This window comes from Vombatus ursinus, unplaced genomic scaffold (assembly GCF_900497805.2).
Source record: "Vombatus ursinus unplaced genomic scaffold, bare-nosed wombat genome assembly UNPS02014833.1, whole genome shotgun sequence".
Lineage (NCBI taxonomy): Eukaryota > Metazoa > Chordata > Mammalia > Diprotodontia > Vombatidae > Vombatus > Vombatus ursinus.
Genome location: NW_020954611.1, coordinates 4049082 through 4067986, shown reverse-complemented (window position 1 = coordinate 4067986; position 18905 = coordinate 4049082). Strand labels below are relative to the sequence as shown.

General features: G+C 35.3%; 1 protein-coding gene across 3 annotated transcripts in view; it reads left to right on the top strand.

The window, feature by feature from the left end:
- Positions 1-17640, top strand: part of IKZF5 (IKAROS family zinc finger 5) — a 29485-nt gene extending 11845 nt beyond the window's left edge. For 2 of the 3 annotated variants that reach the window (XM_027839772.1, XM_027839774.1), the window contains 3 exons: positions 12487-12650; positions 13520-13702; positions 15305-17640. In XM_027839772.1, the coding sequence (XP_027695573.1) occupies positions 12518-12650; positions 13520-13702; positions 15305-16248 (1260 nt within the window). In that variant the 5' untranslated portion in view covers positions 12487-12517 and the 3' untranslated portion in view covers positions 16249-17640. Of the gene's footprint in view, positions 1-3730; positions 3915-12486; positions 12651-13519; positions 13703-15304 lie in introns of those variants that run through there. The other variant, XM_027839773.1, reaches the window with a different exon arrangement.
- Positions 17641-18905: the final 1265 nt, after the last annotated feature.

The window sequence follows — 18905 nt, the reverse complement described above, 5'->3', positions numbered from 1 at the left end:
ACATTTAAAAATTTTTTTCCCACTAAGCTTTGTACTTTGTACTAGTTTCAAAGGCTTGCTGAGGCCTTATACAGTGCACTCTCATGGTTGGTTTGCTGTCATAGGCTTTATTTGAAAGGTACACAAAAACTGAAGTCCTCTTGATCGAAGATTGAAGGCTCTTGTCTTGATGTTTCTAAGCAATCACAACTACTTTTTTTATAGTCCTCCTGGCTCAGTCAGCATTGAGACCTGGAAATTCTATGACTGACACTGGAATTTTACTCTTTACCGATTGGGACTTCTCTTAGAGCTTAGTGACCTGCCCTTTTGGTGGGTATTTGTGGCCTCCATTGGATCTCTGGGCCATGAATCATGAGTGAAGGGTGCTTGCTTAGCTCTGCCTAGGTAGTAGTTACCACAAAGACAATTTTTTCTTTCCTGGGATCAGGTACTGGACATAGTCCCAGTATAGTACAGTACAGGCCAGAGTGATATATGAAGACCTGGGTAAACTATATATAATACTGAGCTTGGATCTGCTTCCATAACAATAATTTTTATAGTGGTGTTAAAATTTCCCCATAGTTGCTATTTTTTCTCTTTATTGCAAAACTGTGAAGTTTTATTTTACCTATTTTGTGATAGAAGAATTAATTGCATATATACTTAAGATTAATATACTATAATTTTGTTTAGAACCTTTTAATATAAATGTTCTTTTATATCTTTAATGATTTGTGGTTTGAATTTAATATTGAGCAATATCATTAGCACCTCTTAACCTTTTCTTGATTTGGCAGTAGCATAATAACTTAAATAATTTTATTTTAAATCTTTTTAGATCTTTCTGGATTAAATGTGCTTTTTCTAATCAGCAGAAGTGTTGGATTCTGCTTTTTAATTGTATTATTCTTTGTATTAGAGCCAGTTTGGTGTGGTAGTTAGAATACCAGAAGACCTAAGTTCAGATCCTGCCTCAAATGCTTGCTATATGTGTCATCTGGGGCGAGTCATTTAACTGAACCTTAGTTTTCTCATCTGCAAAATGTGACCAGTAAAAGCATTCATTAAGTACTTATCATATTCTTCGTGCTATGCTAGATGCTCAGTCAGAAAGCATTTATTAAGTGAAACAGTCCCTTATCAAGGGAGATTATATATATATATATTCTTGAGCATAGCCTTGATGATTGACAAAAGTGAAGACTAAGTTAAAGAAATTTACATGGCTATCAAAATTAGATAGAGGGACTTTGCTTAGAGTGGATGAATGATATTAATAAAAAGAATAAGAAAGTGTATATTTCCTACCAAAAGAATGATTAGAAGACCGGCCAAAACAATTGTAACACAAAATGTAAATGGACTAAATGTTAATAATAATACTTAGCATTTATGTATTGCTATATAGGTATTATTTTATTTGATCTTCACAATGGTCTAACTTGATTTCCTTCTGAGACTTTTTTTTTTTAACTCTTTCCAAGGGCTCTTATTCAGTCTTAAGCTTTTCATACCAGTCCAGATTTCTTAACTTACTTGTGTATGTTGAGGATGTCTCTTACGTGGTTTCTTGTTTCATCAGTGTTTTTTCTGGGTCTTCACCTAAATCATTAATGTTTTCTTATATTAGAACTTTGCTTTTTAAAAATTTTGGCTGATTTTTATTTTAATATGTATGAATTTTTTCTTTGGTATTTCTGACGTGTTAGAATCTTGGCTTTCTTTGATCTTCTCATTCTTGTAGATTGGATTGGTCCCTCAGTGATGTTTATCATTCAGTATTTCCTATACACATAGCCATGTCATGGCTTATTTTATGTTTTCTGGACTCTCAGTGATTCATACTATCAAAGGATTTTTTCTTTTTCACATTCTGAAGAGTGGAATTTTTTTTTTAAATTTATTCCCTTTGAAGGTTCAAGTTGCTTTTATCTTCTATCATTACTTAGCCATATCTACCTGTAGTATGAGAACCAAACTACGGAATGATCTGTTGATTTTGGTTACTATCATCATTAATATATGTTGCTATGGTAAAATTAATCTTTAAATTATCATATTTAATCATTCTGTAGGAATTAATAAATTACCTTCATTGCAATTTGTTGATTTTGCATATATAGACATGTGTAACTGTTATAATTTTGAAAAATTAGTAATTCCTGCTAGTTAGGAGTTGTGATTCTAAAGTAGAATGTTAAGTGTGTTGCATAGTCTTCCTTTTGGTGGCATTTTTAAATTCTTCTGAAGTGAGGAAGTAGGCAAAACTTATTAAAAGAAAGTAGTCTGCTACATTTCTCACTATTGTTGTACTCTAATCTTATCCATACTTGGAAGTAGGAAAGATGTAGAATACATATCTAATCATCTCTGCTATAGTGTATAAACTCCTTAAGGGCAGAGAACACATATTAGTTATGTTTGTTTGCATCTTCCCTGGTGCTCAACACAGTGCATTAAAACATATTAATGTTTTAAAGTCATTGTTGAATATGACTTGTTGAATTGTTCTACTTTATACTATTGCATGAACTCTACTATATGTAGTAATAATTGTCTCTCAACAGAGCTGTGACTAGCATGGAGTAAATGAATCATTGTCCTAGTATGGACATCCCGAGGAGTATGCTTCCTCCCCATAGTGATTGTTGGCACATGTTGCCATGTGGCACAACAGCCTCCAGGCCATCAACCCTTCTCCTGGTGCCTGCCTCTGCCCTACATTCCCTGTGAATCAGAGGCTGGACTTGAAGAGCCAACAGGCTTTTCACCCATTTCCTTGTGTGACTGTATCTTCAGTCTGACTACTCATTTGGCCCACCACAAAAACCTGTGTAACTCCCAAACAACAGTTTTTCCTCAGGTGAAAAAAATCCCTATTTTGTACTCTATATTAGTAGGGATTGATTTTTACTAGTTTTAGCACCTAGAATACCAGGTACTTTCCATTTTAATTTAACACTACATAATTATAACACTACAAAAATAATAAATATTTATATTTCCATATCATTATAATGCATAAATTGCATTTTAAAAGTGGAAGTGAGGGAAATGACTGTAAAAGTTGTTTTTTTTTTCTTTATTCACACATCTGATTAGCATGACTAAGACTTTTTAAAGAATGGGCAGGGGAGTAATGTAGATGAAGCTATATGTTTCTTTGTTCTCCCCCTGAAGCTGGATGATGTTATGTTCCTAATTGTTACCTACAATGAGTTCTAAAGTACCAAATTTTCATTGTAGTAATCATCTTTGAGCTATGCTTGGATAATTTGGAATGAAGAATTTATAATTTATTACTATTATTTGAAGATTTGACACACTTTCCCACCACATCTTGGTTTTTCTTAACTCCTGTATGCAAAGTAGGCATAGCTCACCTTTAACCAGTATAGTCAGAAGGAGGCCCCTTTAGGAATATTACATTTTTGCTATATTTCAAATTATGTGAGTCATTTTCTTCCTGGTTGGAATTTCCAAATGATTTATTTTTTTAAAAATGCAAATCTGATTTTGAATACAATATCCAAATTCACAATTTGAGGTGTTAAATATGTTAACATTTCATTTTGTACACTTAACTTTTTGGGTTGTGTTGAACAAATTTTGGTTGATATTTGTACTGTAACCTGGTTTATGCACTCACTATAAGACAACATGAGTTTATCAAGGACAAATTATACTAGACTAACCTTATTTCCTTTTTTGACAGGGTTACTAGACTGGTAGATCAGGGGAGTACCATAGACCTGGATTTCAGCAAGGCATTTTGGCAAGGTCTTTCATGCTATCCTTGTGGACAAGATGGAGAAATGTGGACTGGATGGTAGTATGGTCAGGTGGATTTGGAACTGTGTGAGCGAACAAGCCCAAAGAGTGGTGATTAATGGATTGATGTCGTCCTGGAGGATGGTCTCTAGTGGAAGGTCCTATGGCTATCTTTAGCCCTGTTTTGTTTCATTTTTATCAGTGATTTGGATGATGACATGCTTATCAAATTGTAGGTAATATGAAACTAGGAGGAATCACTAATATATTGGATAACAGAATTGGAATCCAAAAAGATCTCTACAGACTGGAATGATGGGTCAGATTTAATAAGATGAAATTAAATAGGGATTAATATCAAGTCTTATAATTGGGTTCACAAAATCAATTCCACAGGTGTAGGATGAGGAAAATATGATTAGACAACAGTTTATACAAAAAGGATGCAGGAGTTTTAGTGGAATTTAATCCACTAACATGGATCCAGTAGTGGGATATTGCAGCCCAAAAAAACTAGCTGACCTGAACTTAGGTGGCAGTAAAGAAGCTTAGCATCCAGAACAAGGCACAATAGAAGAAGTATCCTAATGAAACCTGACCAGACCATATGTGGAGTAATGTGCTGAGTTCTGGCTACCATATTTTGAGAATTAAGCTTATGCTATGTTCCAAGTGCTGTGCTTGGTGCCAAGGATACAAAGACATAAATGAAACATTTCCTGCCCTCATGGAGTTTACATTCTGTTGGAGTTACATTCTGTTGTATGTGTACACATAGAGGTTTATCCAAAAATAAATACCTAACGATTTTAGTGGGGAGGTGCTCATCTGAGGATCAGTAGGCAAGAAGGTCTCACACAGGAGTTAATACTTGAGCTATGCTTCAAAGAAAACTAAGATTCCAGGAAGTGGAAGGGAAGAGGGAGTGCATTCCTCGCTATTGTGTGAGGAATATCAAGGATGACATCTTGACTGGATTGTAGAGTGAATAGAACGATGTATAATAAGTTTGGAAAGGTAAGTTGGAGCCATGTTATGAAAGATAGTGACAAACTGATGAGACTTAAAATCACGTTATATGATTTCAGTTGATAAACTGAAAGGGCTGGGAATGTTTAGCTTAGGGACTCAAGAGGGAGGGACATTTTAGTGGTGTGTGTGTGTGTGAGTGTGTGACACTGTCAGATCTGATGGCATTTTCTAAATCTTCATCCATCTTGACCACTCTTCAGCATTTAAAAAAGTTGACCATCCTGCTGCTCCTGTAATTTTTCTCTTTGGTTTTTCTCTGGGTTCTCTTCCTTCTCAGTTTCCTTTGCTGGATCGTCATTTCTATCATACCAATAATCCCAGGATGTGGGTGTACCCTTGGGTACCTCTCTCAAGTGGTAACACCATCATCTTCCATGGGCTTAATTTTCATCTCCATGTAGATCAATCACACTCAGGTCTGTATATCTAGATCTTTTCTTTCTCCTGAGTTCCAGTTTCACAATCACAACTGCCAGTTGGACATTTCATTTCAAACTCAACATATTAAAAACTCATCTTTCCCCACAAAATTACCCATCTTCTGAACTTTCATATTTCTTTTCAGGTTTGCAACCTTTCCACTTTGATTTCTTATTCTCATACCACAGTAACTCAGTTGCCAAATTTTATCGTTTCTACCTCTGCCTGAATATCTCTTATCCTTTCCTCTCTCTTTACCCTAGACCAGGCCCTTATCTTGCCTACACTGTTGTAATAACTTCCTAATTGGTTTCTTTGCTTCCAGTCTCTCTTAACTCTTAACTTATTCTCCACAGAGTGGCCAAAGTAATTTTACTAAAATTCAAGTTTTGCTGTGTCATTCCCCTACTCAATAAATTCCAGTGGTTCCCTATTACCTTTGGACTCACATATAGACTCTGGCATTCGAAGTTCTTCACCAGCAGATCCTAACCTACTTTTTCAGCCTTCTGACTTATTACTCCCTTCCATGCACACTACCGTCCAGCCACAGTGACTATCTTACTGTTCTCAATATATGCCATTCCACTAATTCCCTCCTTATCTTCTTTCTCAGAATTTTAAAGTTTCGTTTTAAGGCTCAGCTCAAGTTCCATCATCTACATGAAGCCCCTTGATCTTCCTGGCTGCTAATACTATCCTCAAAGTCATCCATTCTCTGTTTAGTACATATTTTGTATATACTTGTATGTTATATATGTACATATGTGTACATATATATGTATATACACACATGTTGTCTCCCCCTATAGAATGTAAACTTCTTGAGAGCAGGAGCTGTTTCCCTTTTATCTTTGTATTCTCTGTGCCTAAAACAGTATTTGTCCCTTAGTAGATATTTCATAAATGCTTGCTGATTTACTTTCATGTCGTTCCCCTTCATGGAGACTCCCATGTGAGATCCTCTTCCTGGGTTGTTCTCCCTCTTGAAATTATTTTATTTTGTATGTACTCTGTATTTACTTATCTATGTATGTATTGTATCCACCCAGTAGAATGTAAACTTTTTGAAGACAGAGATTGTTTCATTTTTGTTTTTGTATCCACAGTTCATTGCACACAGTGGGTAACTAATAAATGTTTTATTGAATTAAATAAGACTGCATTTATGTATGTTCAGTTGGAACCAGTGGGAAATATAGAAAGAAAATGGAGAAAAATAGCATTCAGTACTCCTTCCAAGGGGGTGAACAGTTAGGAAAAGGGACTAAGATATGTTGAACCTAGGGACCTCTCAAAACATCTTTTTTATTTGTCTCCTTTCCACTTTCACTGCCACCACCTTAGTTCAAGTCCTGGTCTTCTTTATACTGGATTATTTCAATAGCCTTCTCATTCGTCTCCTTTACTTCATTCAAAACCCCCTCCAATTAATCCTCCACATACCACTTCATCTAGATGTGGGTATTCTTTATACATTTCTGTATTATTCCTTCGCAGATAATTTTTCTGCCCCCCAAAATTTAGAAGGTCCCCAATAAAGTTTAAATTCCTTACTGTGGTGTTTGAGGTCCTTGATAATTTGGCCTTAACCTATCTTTCCAGCTTTTTGATTCAAAAAAATATTTATTAAGTATCTACAACATGGAGAATACTGTACTAGACACTGGAGGAGATAGTTTAGATAATACTTTCCATCCTAATGGAACTTGCCATTTTGTCTGGATGATGTGACACTAATAAAATTGCACGAGAGGTGCAAAACAGAGGTGCAAAACAAAGTTATTTGTGTAGTTCATGAGGTGGTGGGGGTGGTAAGCTCATCAGGGGAGATCAAGAAGGCTTCGTGGAAAAGGTAGCAGTTGGTTTGAACTTTAAAGGGAATTCAGCAGCTATAATGGGGAGAGCAATGGGCATCCTTTTAGTAGTAAAGAAAGTATTTGTCCCATTGTACTTCCCTGAAAAATAGAGGAAGCCATTTCTAGGTCCTTATTTAGACAGTATGTGTAAAAGCAACAGATTAGAAGTAACTAACATTTGCAACACAATTGCAAAAGCAGAACCATCTGGGGTTATTTATTATAAGGAAAAACAATTTCAACAATAAATTAGTCCCTGAGGCTAATATAGTGCCATGTAGCGCATTAGGTTGGTCATAAATAATGATATCAAGTTGTCAAAAGAAAGTTATGTTCATTATGGTCCTCTTAAGAAGTATATACTACATTTTAGAAAGATTTCACTCAAAAATGGTTAAAACACAAATGGATAAGTTTCCTTTATTAAAATTTTGTATAGTGAGAATACTTCATTCTCCAATAATACTGTATCAGTGAATTACCATACAGTGATGAGCTATCCACATTGGAAGGGTAATTGATGAAGCTATTGTACATTCTGTTTTGATCTGTGAACCAAGTTTTCCTAATACTTCAGTGGATCTGTGGTCTCATTGAAGTCAGTATACCCTCCAGCGAAACAGATCGAACACCTTCCGTAATCTGCCCGTGGCTTATTACTTTTTTCATGTTGTCCCTTAAATTTGCCCCCAGGGAATGAGGGAGGGAGGGAGAGTACCCAGTTTGCTGAGGGCGTGCCTCAATTTTACTTGATTCTTTAAAGGATGCTAATTAAGCTTCCATGGATTATTTTAATATGTGAACAATCCAACTTCTTGTTTGATTATTCATTTCTTTGATTTATTTTTGTCACTATGCCACATCTGTAATATGTTACCATCTTTAAAATTATGTAAAAGAAAGAGGACAGTTTTGTTTTTGTTGTTGCCGACCACTAGCCATTTAATCTTTATTTAGAAGTAAATTACCTATTTATTAAATAGCTTTTGATGAGGAAAAAATCCTTTAGTCTAAAGAATATTTAAAGACAGTTTACACAAACAATATTTTTACTTAGATTATACAGTTTTTTATTCCTTTTATACCGGTTGGTTTCTTTATGTTCTTGATTTCTTGGTGGAGATGGGGGAAGAACAACGAAGGGGAGGATGGGGGAAAAGCATACTAATAAATGCAATTGCTTTTTGGGGGGGATTTTTTTTTAAAAAGGAGACAGAAGAAAACAGCTGTTTTTAGCAGCAACAGTGGTGGAAAGTAGGAAGGGATCTAAAGGAGGCAATAGAATAGCTGAGCCCTCTGCCTCTGTAACCTCTGAAGGAAATGTGGGATGGGGGGAATGGGGTGGGGGTGGGGGCAGATCGGAGTCCAAACAACCGCCTCTACCTTTGTAACCTTTGGAATCATGGGACACCTTTGCTCTCTATGCAGCCTGTGAAGGTATTAACAAAGGGAAATAAAACAGCCCCTTGTAACTCGTTATGTTGGCCTTTGAATCCAAAATACCATTGAGACACAGCGTTGTGCTCCGCTGCTGAGAGCTGTGGCAACAAGCTTTCATAACAGACATTTCCAGTTTTTTTAGAAGGCATAGGGAAGATGTATAAGAACTTTGTACTTAAGAGATTAATAATTTGACAAGAAGAAGCAGGGAAAAATAGGGATTCATCAATCAGTATGTTATTGGTTTTTGTATCTTGTGTGACTTCAGGGCTCAGAAAGGGAAGCAATTGAAATTCTTCACAGATTCAGAGTCATGACAGGAGTAATGCTGTGATTAATCAGTCAGCAAGCATTTATTCATCATCTGCTATGTGTTAGGCACTGGACTAGGCAATGGGCATACAAAGAATGAGGCAATCTCTACTCGTTCTTTCAGGGGAAGTATTCTGTGCATATGTATATATGGACATAATAAATACAAAATCAGTTACAGAGGAGAAAGGAGGGCACTAGGAGTTGTGGAAGGGGGTCAGGAGAGGATTCATGTAGAAAGTGGTGTGCAGAGTCTCTCGTGTAGCCTCCCCTTTCTCCCCCCCTACCTGTGCTCACTCCCCACCCCCGACTGCCAGCATTAAGACCTAGATGGAAAATCTTTATCATCATAATTATTGTTGTGAGTACCATCATCAACTCATGTAAAATTTCAATTATGGAATTATGGATCACTACCAGAAACCTTCCATAAGTTAAAAATGAGAAAAGGCTCCCCTATACTTTATTCAGGTCCACTGAAAAGATTTGTGGGTATCTTCCTACCTCTGTCTCAGTGATCATTGAAAAAGCAAAAGGATTTTTATGAAGTCAGCTAAGAGGTTTATTTTCAGAAGAGTGATTTTGCTGTTTCAGAGTGAGATATGGCATTAGAGTATTAGAGATAGCTGATAAATGAGTGAATCATGGTGATGGGCAAAAATATTTGACTTGCCAAAGAACTCATTTCTGAGAACAGTCCGATGAAACACTTCAGTTTTGCTGGGTGCTCGCTTCGCCCATAGTCAACTCTAGTGTTTGTTCAGGTCTTGAATTGTTTCCACCAGGGCAAGACTAAGTGAATAAATCTGAGTAGTCCTGTTCATGTTCATTCAGATTTTATATGAGTTTTGTAATAAAACTATTTTACTTGAACTAGACCTTTGATTTCATTTCATAGAGGAACTTCTTATACCAATGTAGGTTGACACTTCTGTAACAGCTTTCTACATCGTGGGGCACTTAGACAACTAGTATAAGTCATAGGCAGGACTTGAACCCAGGTTTTACTGACCTGCATTGAATTAAGATGCCTCTTACAAGTTAATCATATACTCCCTTATTTAATTATTTTACTCCTTCATCTCTGTATGTTTTATTCCCCCTCTCCCTCATCTCTCCCCCCTCCAAAAAAAAAATTATGTTTCCTTCCATTGCCTACCACATACTGGGCCCTGAAGGAAGATAAGGATTGTAAAAAGCAGGGAAGAGAGAGTGCGTTGCAGGCATGGAGGTGGGGGGTAGGGAAAGGGGAGGGAGGAAAGATGTAGCTCTTGTGAATAGAAATAGAATGGCAGGTTCATTGGAACAGCTAGTGGGCTAGTTTAGCTGGAATGTAGTGTGTGAAGTAGAATAATGTGAAGCAAGTCTAGAAAAGTTGGTTGGAGCTAGGGTGTGGAGGGACTTTAGATGGTAGGCTCGAGAGTTTGCATTTTATCTTACAAGTAAGATAAGATGTACTACAAGTACAGATGTTTTTGAGCCAGTAAGTGACATGGTGAGGATATTTTGCCACCTGTGTAGTGGCTGGATTGGATAGGAGAGACACTGGAAGAAAAGAGATCAATTAGGAATTTATTACAATAACTTCTGGCAAGAGGCAGTCAAAACCTGAACTAGGATGGTGGAGAACAGAGGACTAATGTGAGAGAATTAAAGGTTTAAAAATACTTCAGAAGTAGGGAACTTTGGAGGAGTGAGGAGGGTTTTGGTTTTGTCTTTGTATACCTAGCACCTAGCACTGTGCTTTACATATAGTAGGTATTTAATAAATATTTGTGGAATTGAATTTGTTGAATTTAGTTATTCAGTTAAGAACAGTCTTCACAGTTCATTGAAGGTGTTTCCTAGGATAGTCTCAAAAAGAGACATCCCCTACTGTAATGTAACTGAGTTTTAAAAAACTAAAACCTTATTCAGTCCTATTATAGCTAGTAGGGATAATGTCTTACCAGGAAATTGAAGGTCTGCATAGAGATCTCAAAAAAGGAGAGCCAAAAGATTTGTGAATATTTATTTAGTAATGTCTAGGGGTGAGGACACTCTTGGTTTATTAAAAAAAAAAACAAAAACTTACTGATATTTTTCTTGACAGACACTTCCTCACTAAACAGCCTCAGAAACTTCCCTACAGAGTATACCCCTTCCTTGCCCCCCCCCCCCCCAGTTTATTGGTTGTAACAGAAAGGAAGGATATGTTGTTTAACTTTGATGATATGTTAATATTGACCATTGTATTTGACCAAAGTTTTGGTACCTCTCAATGTTGCATTTGTTTATCTTATCATACATATTTGAGTGTATTGGGTTTTTTGGCTTAACTTTCTTCTCTGTTCCCATTTCATATGTCTTCTTATATTTCTTAGAATTTTTCATATTTGTCATTCCTTATAACATAGTAATATTCCATTATATATGTATGGTTTATGTATACATATAATATTTATTTAATTATTACCCTATCAGTGGGTACATATTTTGCTTTTAGCTTTTTGTTATCACAAGGCTGTTATGACAGATTAGTATTATTATTATTATTTTTATTTTGCTGCCAATGACCTTCTTAGTAGTATATTCCTAGTAATGGAATTGCTAGATTTGAAATTATGAACAACTTAGTAACTTTTCTTGCATAATTCAAAATTGTTTTGCAGTTGAACCAATTTATAGCCCTTCTGGCAATACATTAACATGCCTGTTTTCACATAGCCTGCCTAGCAATTAATTTTCCCATTTTTGCCAATTTTGCTACCTTGATGGGCATGAGATAATCCCTCATGTATCACTGGCTTGATGGAGTGATCTCTCCTACAAACATCCAGTTCCGTTTTCGTAGTGCAGTGAGAAACATTCTGGATCTAGAGTCAGAGGAACCTAGGTTCTAATTCTGATTTCGCCACTTACTACTTGTGTGACTTTGGCCAAGCCATTTTATTCATTTGGGCTATAATTACCTCATCTGTAAAATTGGAGGAGAGGGAGTTGGAAATGGTTTCTGAGTTAAGCTCTAAATGAGACATTCATAACCTTTCTTGAACTCCTTTGGCAATCTGATGAAGCCTGTGAACCTCTTCTCAGATTGACATTTTTAAATGCATAAAATAACATGCATATACTTATGACGAAAACTAATTATATCAAAATATGGTTATCAGAATATTTTTTTAAAAACAAGTTTATGGAGAGACAATGGTTAAGAATTCCTGCTCTAAATCTATGGTCCTTCTCCTATAGTCCATGGACTGAATTCTCACAAAGCAACTTTACAATATTGCTATTTGGTTTCTTAAATGAGCAAACCCATCAAAGGAGGAGTGTCTTATGTAGCTAGATAAATGGGTAGGTAGATAACTTTCTAGGCATATCTCCTTAAACTAGCATACTGTTTTCTCAGTCTGTTTTTAATTTGATTAGTATAAATTGGCTTCCTAGAGCCTAGCCAACTCTTTCTGGGCTCATGAAACTGACTTTTTGAGTATACAAAGCTCAAGACTAACCCTTGTTCTGGGGTACAGCCACTTTGAGAGATTCATCTTATGAATCTAGCCAACCTCTATTCTGCCATTGTTTAACTTTTAGTTGCAAAGCTGTTTATATTGTAGGTACCCAATAAATATTTGTTGAGTTGGCCTGAACAGTATAAAGTTGTAATTTAGTTTTATTTTTCCAGGTATAAGAAATCATAAACTCAGAAGGTGAATATGGGTGAAAAGAAACCAGAGCCTCTGGACTTTGTGAAGGATTTTCAGGAATATCTCACTCAACAGACCCACCACGTGAACATGATCTCTGGATCAGTTAGTGGGGACAAGGAAGCAGAGGCTCTTCAGGGAGGTAGATTAATTTTTAAATATTATTATGTATTTCACTTATGTAAGCTGCATTGTAAACCCTTATTATGAAGAACAAACAATATTATGTGAATTGTTTGCTTTTTTTTAAGTAGAACATTTTATTCATTATCATTAATTAGTAATAGAGAATGTACTTTGTGAGGAGAAGCAGATGGAGTTCTAAAGATTTAATTTACTAAATTGTAGGAAAATAGTACAGTGAGCAGCTTTCCTAGAAATCTGAAGACTTGAGTTGTCTGACACTTGGTAAACTGTTTGACCACCTTGAGCCAACTACTTGGATTCTCTGGGCCTCAGCTTCCTCATCTGTAAAATAAAGGGGTCAAATTAGATGGTTGCCAGTGACTCTTTTAGACCACCTAAAGTTCTGTGATTCTTAATGCTGATTGGTGCCAAACCTTTAAATTTTATCTTAGGAGCTTAGTAACAAAGTAAGAAATAGAAGATCCTGATAGACAGGTACTACAATTCATGTGTACAGTACTTTGAATTGGATGGAAAAGTGAGAAGTCCATTAATTCTTTCAGACTAAAGTAACAAAAGTCTGTTGTACAAGTCATCATGTGATGACCATGCATATTTGGGGGGGAATCAGTTAGGTGCTTAAATTCACAGATAATTGTATTCTTTTATGCCAGTAACTTTGAAGTAAATTTTTATAACTTATAACCATATACATGTTTTCCTTCAGTGAAATAAGGATGAGGAATAATAAACAAGTGAACTGAATGAATCTTAGTGTAATTAATTAAATTTTCATTTATAAATGATTTTGTACCACCTTAGACCAAAATTTAAAATTATTATAATTCTAGAGACTTGATTTCTATTGCCATACTTTGTTTATAGCTGGGACAGATGGTGATCAAAATGGACTTGATCATCCATCTGTTGAAGTGTCCTTGGATGAAAACTCAGGAATGCTGGTGGATGGATTTGAAAGAACATTTGATGGAAAACTAAAATGTCGATACTGCAACTATGCCAGCAAAGGAACAGCACGGCTCATTGAACATATTAGAATTCACACAGGTAATGAGGTCATTTCTTGGTGTGTATGTGTGGATGCTTGCAATAGTTTAAAAACTAAGCATAACACAGCATTTATATTAATGAAGAAATTCCCCTTTCCATCAGAAATATCATATAAAGTAGAGGCACAAATTAAAAATTATCAGAGTCCCAGAGCCCTTCCTCTTTGGTAGAGAACATTCTTTTCTACAGACCTTCCCACCCCAGAGGATGAATAGTGGAGCTCCGTAGCACTGCTCCTACAGTGCATACCCAGCCCCCAGTGCCAAATTCCCCACTGGCCCCTTAGCATTTGCCTGGTGCTGCATTTTGAATTTAGTAATGATGTTTTTATTGGCAGTAGGATGTGGCAGGTGGTAATGGTGGGGAAATAGCCCTAGTTCAGGAACCATATATACTTTAGTCATCAGATCCTTCCAAATTACAACCTCGTAAGATTTGGCAATAATCTCCTCAGAAATGTTATGGCAGTTTCTTTGTGATGTACTAATAACTTGGAAATCTGACAATGGGAATAGCATATCCTGCCAGCTTTGTGAATTTTGAAATAGAATTGTCTAATTATAAACAAAGGACAAGAACACCACTTACAATTAAGGTTTTAGTGCAGTTTTAAGCTATTCAAGCTTAATTTTAAGCTATTAAGGCTTGAAATGGCACTTAAGACCTTTGAAACACCCTATACACACACACATATACATACATCTAATACATTATGGTATAGATTATTTACATTATGTACATTATATGCATTGGTAGCTTCTCTGCAACTGAAGTCTCAGGTGCCTGGAGCAGAGAGATTATAGACCTTCCCAAGGTCCCACAGTCAAGAGGTGTCAGAAGCAGGACTTGAAGTCTTCCTGGCTTTGATATCAGCTTTCACAATCCATCACAACATGTCTACATTATGATGTAGGGAATATCATTGTTAATCAGATACTGTGATTGCTCCACTGTTTCTTCTCAATCTACAAGAGCGCTTATCATAGCTAAAAGAAAATTTATAACAGTATGGCCTTTGATAGACCTGGACATAACAAATTTAGTGCCGATAAGAAGAATAATTTACTTTAAATTACTTGTGTATATGTGTGAAATCTCTTTGTTCCTTCAATTTCTTGTAACTTAGATTGGACCTTTTATACTAGTTTGTATTATAATTATTTCTGTTAAGTGCCTTACTTCCTTTGCTCTTTGAAGGCAAGGACTGTTTCATCTCGTTTTTTGTATCCCTGGTGATTAGCTTTCTTAGAACTAAATACATTTTTTGTTAATTTAAATAACCTATAGTTATGTTTAGAGTTGTATTCCAAATGTATCACTTTTCTGTGCTTATAAAGATAGTTCTGGAACAGCTAAGGGTGCAGTGGATAGAGCACCGGCCCTGAAGTCAGGAGGACCTGAGTTCAAATCAGGCCTCAGACACATAACACTTACTAACTGTGTGACCCTAGGCAAGTCACTTAACCCCATTGCCTAGCAGAAAACAAAAAAACAAAACCAAAAAAAAAATAGTTCTTCTACATTCCTAAATTCAGTGAATATGAGATCATGAAATTTTCTATTAAATGTGTTTCTGCTGTCACACCTTTATTTTTACAGGTGAAAAACCTCATAGATGTCACTTATGTCCATTTGCATCAGCTTATGAGCGTCATCTGGAAGCCCATATGCGTTCCCATACTGGTGAAAAACCATATAAATGTGAATTATGTTCCTTCCGCTGCAGTGATAGAAGTAATCTTTCCCATCATCGTAGACGTAAACATAAAATGGTACCAATTAAAGGTACTAGGTCTTCCTTAAGCAGCAAGAAAATGTGGGGGGTTTTGCAAAAGAAGACTAGCAATCTAGGGTACAGCAGGAGAGCACTAATCAATTTGAGTCCACCTTCCATGGTGGTTCAGAAACCAGACTACCTGAATGATTTTACCCATGAAATCCCAAATATCCAGACTGATACATACGAAAGCATGGGAAAAACGACACAGACTGGTGGCCTGCCAAGGGACCCACAAGAACTCGTGGTTGACAACCCATTAAATCAACTATCCACTCTAGCAGGACAGTTATCCAGCTTGCCACCTGAGAATCAAAACCCAGCATCTCCTGATGTTGTTCCATGCCCTGATGAAAAGCCTTTTATGATTCAGCAGCCCACCACCCCGACAGTTGTTTCTGCTGTCTCAACAAGTATTCCTCAGAGCTCATCTCCTACAAGTCCCGAACCTCGGCCATCACACAGTCAGAGGAACTATAGCCCTGTGGCAGGCCCAAGCAGTGAACGCAGTGCTCACACTAGTACTCCCAGCATAAGTAACAGCCAGCCCAGCACGCCAGCCCCAGCCCTGCCAGTTCAGGACCCTCAGCTTCTGCATCACTGCCAGCACTGTGACATGTACTTTGCAGACAATATCCTTTATACTATTCACATGGGATGTCATGGGTTTGAAAACCCTTTTCAGTGTAATATATGTGGATGCAAATGTAAAAACAAGTATGATTTTGCCTGTCATTTTGCAAGAGGGCAACATAACCAGCACTGATACAAAACAGTCACATCATGCTTTTTTTTGGTCTTGCTTTTCTAAAATTTCATGTTTCTATCATCCTTAATGAGGTATCTACTAATTTAAGAGATCATATCTTATGTTTCTAAAATGTAAATTTGACAGTGGAGACAAATTTTTCTTGTCTGGTCAGGGTCATTTATGTGTTAGTGATAAGGTAGATAGGATATAATTTAGTTTTAAGTCTTTTTTTTCTTTTTGTTCAGTAGATAAGAATTGGAGTGCAATTATATTTTATGAGCCTTCATTTAATTTTCCTACATTTAACACCCATAAACACTTTATAATGCTCATTCAATCTTCTTAGTATTTCTATTTACATGTTATTTCAATTTGTAGAAGTGATTTTGGTACCTTGTTAACTTCTACCATGTTCTAAAATGGTGATTTAAAAAAATTTTACTAAACCAAACCATTTAAAATGTTTAGTGGGAGGGTTATTTTAAAATAACTCTTAATTGATAACTTTATTCCCATGTTTTGAATTCAAGCAATTGTATCAGCTAAACTAATAATGGCTTTAACTGGTTTCAGTTTCGGAAATTGCCTTTTTGCCCAGGGAAAAAAAAAGAATACGCAGTTTCTAATGTTTAAAAAAAAAAGTTGTTATGAAAAAATTCAAATACCATTTTCTTGAAAAGAAAAAAAAAAGCCCAGCATCTCAAATTAGTTTGAAAATATATTGTTTACTTCCATGATAAAAATAAATAAAATTTCATATTTGTATCTCTTTTTACTGTTTTGGCATGGGTGAAAAGGTAGTGTCCAATTTCTGTTGTATTCACACTATTGCACTTTTGAGTCTATTAAAAAAATTGAGCTAAGCAAAATAAGTACTTGTTGGAGTAAGGGTATCTGCTATCTTACAGATGTGTCCCTGAAAATGTCTTTTTCTTTTAATACTGTACTTTTTCATTTTAAATTTGTTCTGGTGTTATAGGCATCAGACAGACCAGATAACTAATAGGAGTGGCAATTTCCTCCTAATAATTTGATTACCAAAGACGAACATCAGAATGTCATCCTTTACAATTACTTTTTTTAGTCCTGGAAAATAGCCTTCAAAAGGTTTTGGGGTTTTCTGCCCTTCCTTCTGTCCCTTACCTGACAATCTTTTTTGAGAAAGCTACAGAAACTTGGATGTGTATAAAAAAAATTTAATTTGAAAAAGTAATTTAACCTAAGTCAAGAGCCTATTTAAAACCAGCCTTAAACTCTTGTGTAAATTATAGTTTAGTGCCAATATTTTCTTTGGATTCAAACTGTCATGCTCATTTGCAGGTATGCCAAACAGTAAACAATAATAATAATGATGATAATAATAATAATTGTGTATGTGTGTATATATATATATATACACACACACACACACACATATATATATATATATATATATACATACACATACACACACATATATCTACAAAGGGCATTTACCATCAGTTCAGTAATAAAGATGGAAGGGTAACAATAGGGATAAATTTTCCTAAATTTGACATTTGATGCTGTAAAGATTATAAGAAGTACTACATAAAAGTAGAGTGAATTCATTTTTGAAGAGAAGGCTACTCTTTTCCAATCATATAATTTTAAAAAAAAAGAAATAATTAGATTGGTTAAACAATTACTGATCATTTTAAAACGTAGTTTGGATCTGAAAATTGTACTACATAGTCTTATATAGAAAATCTTAATTTTTAAAATATATTTATTAACCAAAAGGGACCTGTAGACCAAAACAGAAAATATTGATGCCATTAGCTAACAATAAAGCTCCCTGATTGTGTAAGGCTAATGGACTCTCCAGTCCCCATTGAGCTGAGGATGGCTGGAAAGCCATTAAAATGTGCTTTTGTGTTTAGCATAAATTATAAATTCATCTTGATCCTTTGATCAAGATTTCCCCAAAACAATTATGAATGTCTCTTCCTCATAAAATTTTAAGGTTTAAGCCTCAGAAACAAACATTCTATTTTACAGTATTACTTAAATCTCTTATTCTGAAAATCATTCTTACTGTAGGAACCTAAATATAAGTATCTTATCTTAGTGTGAGAGGGAAGAATTTGAAACATTTTTGAATTAAAAAAAATTCACCCTTGTATGCCCAAAATATATAATGGAATTTTTAACTTAAAAAAATTTGCTTGTGAAATTCAGAATATATACTCACTGTGTTGTCTGTGCCAAACAATGACTTGAATGTTTTTCTGACAACTAAAAGTAGATTTTTAATGTGCATTTAAAAATTACGCGGTAGTTTTCCACAGTTTTATACTAGCATATATACAAATACTAATATTTGCTATAACCTAAAATAAAGAGCACAATTGGTATTCCAAAGTTATTCCTGCTTACAAGCTAAATTTATTTCTGAATGTGTTGAAATGCAGTAAATTGTTAAAGGTCAATCTATTAACTTTTTTGGTATTAGTTTTAAAATTTAGGAATTTATTTAAATTCTGTATTTGGAAGAATGTTAATTACTACACTTAAGTATTAAACACACATTTCCCCCCTACTTTATTTTTAAGATGTCAAACATTTTATAAATAAAATTTGTTGGAAAAAATTTAACATGCACTATTTATAGTACTTTATTGTTAACAAGCATTTTAATGTTCTGAGACTAA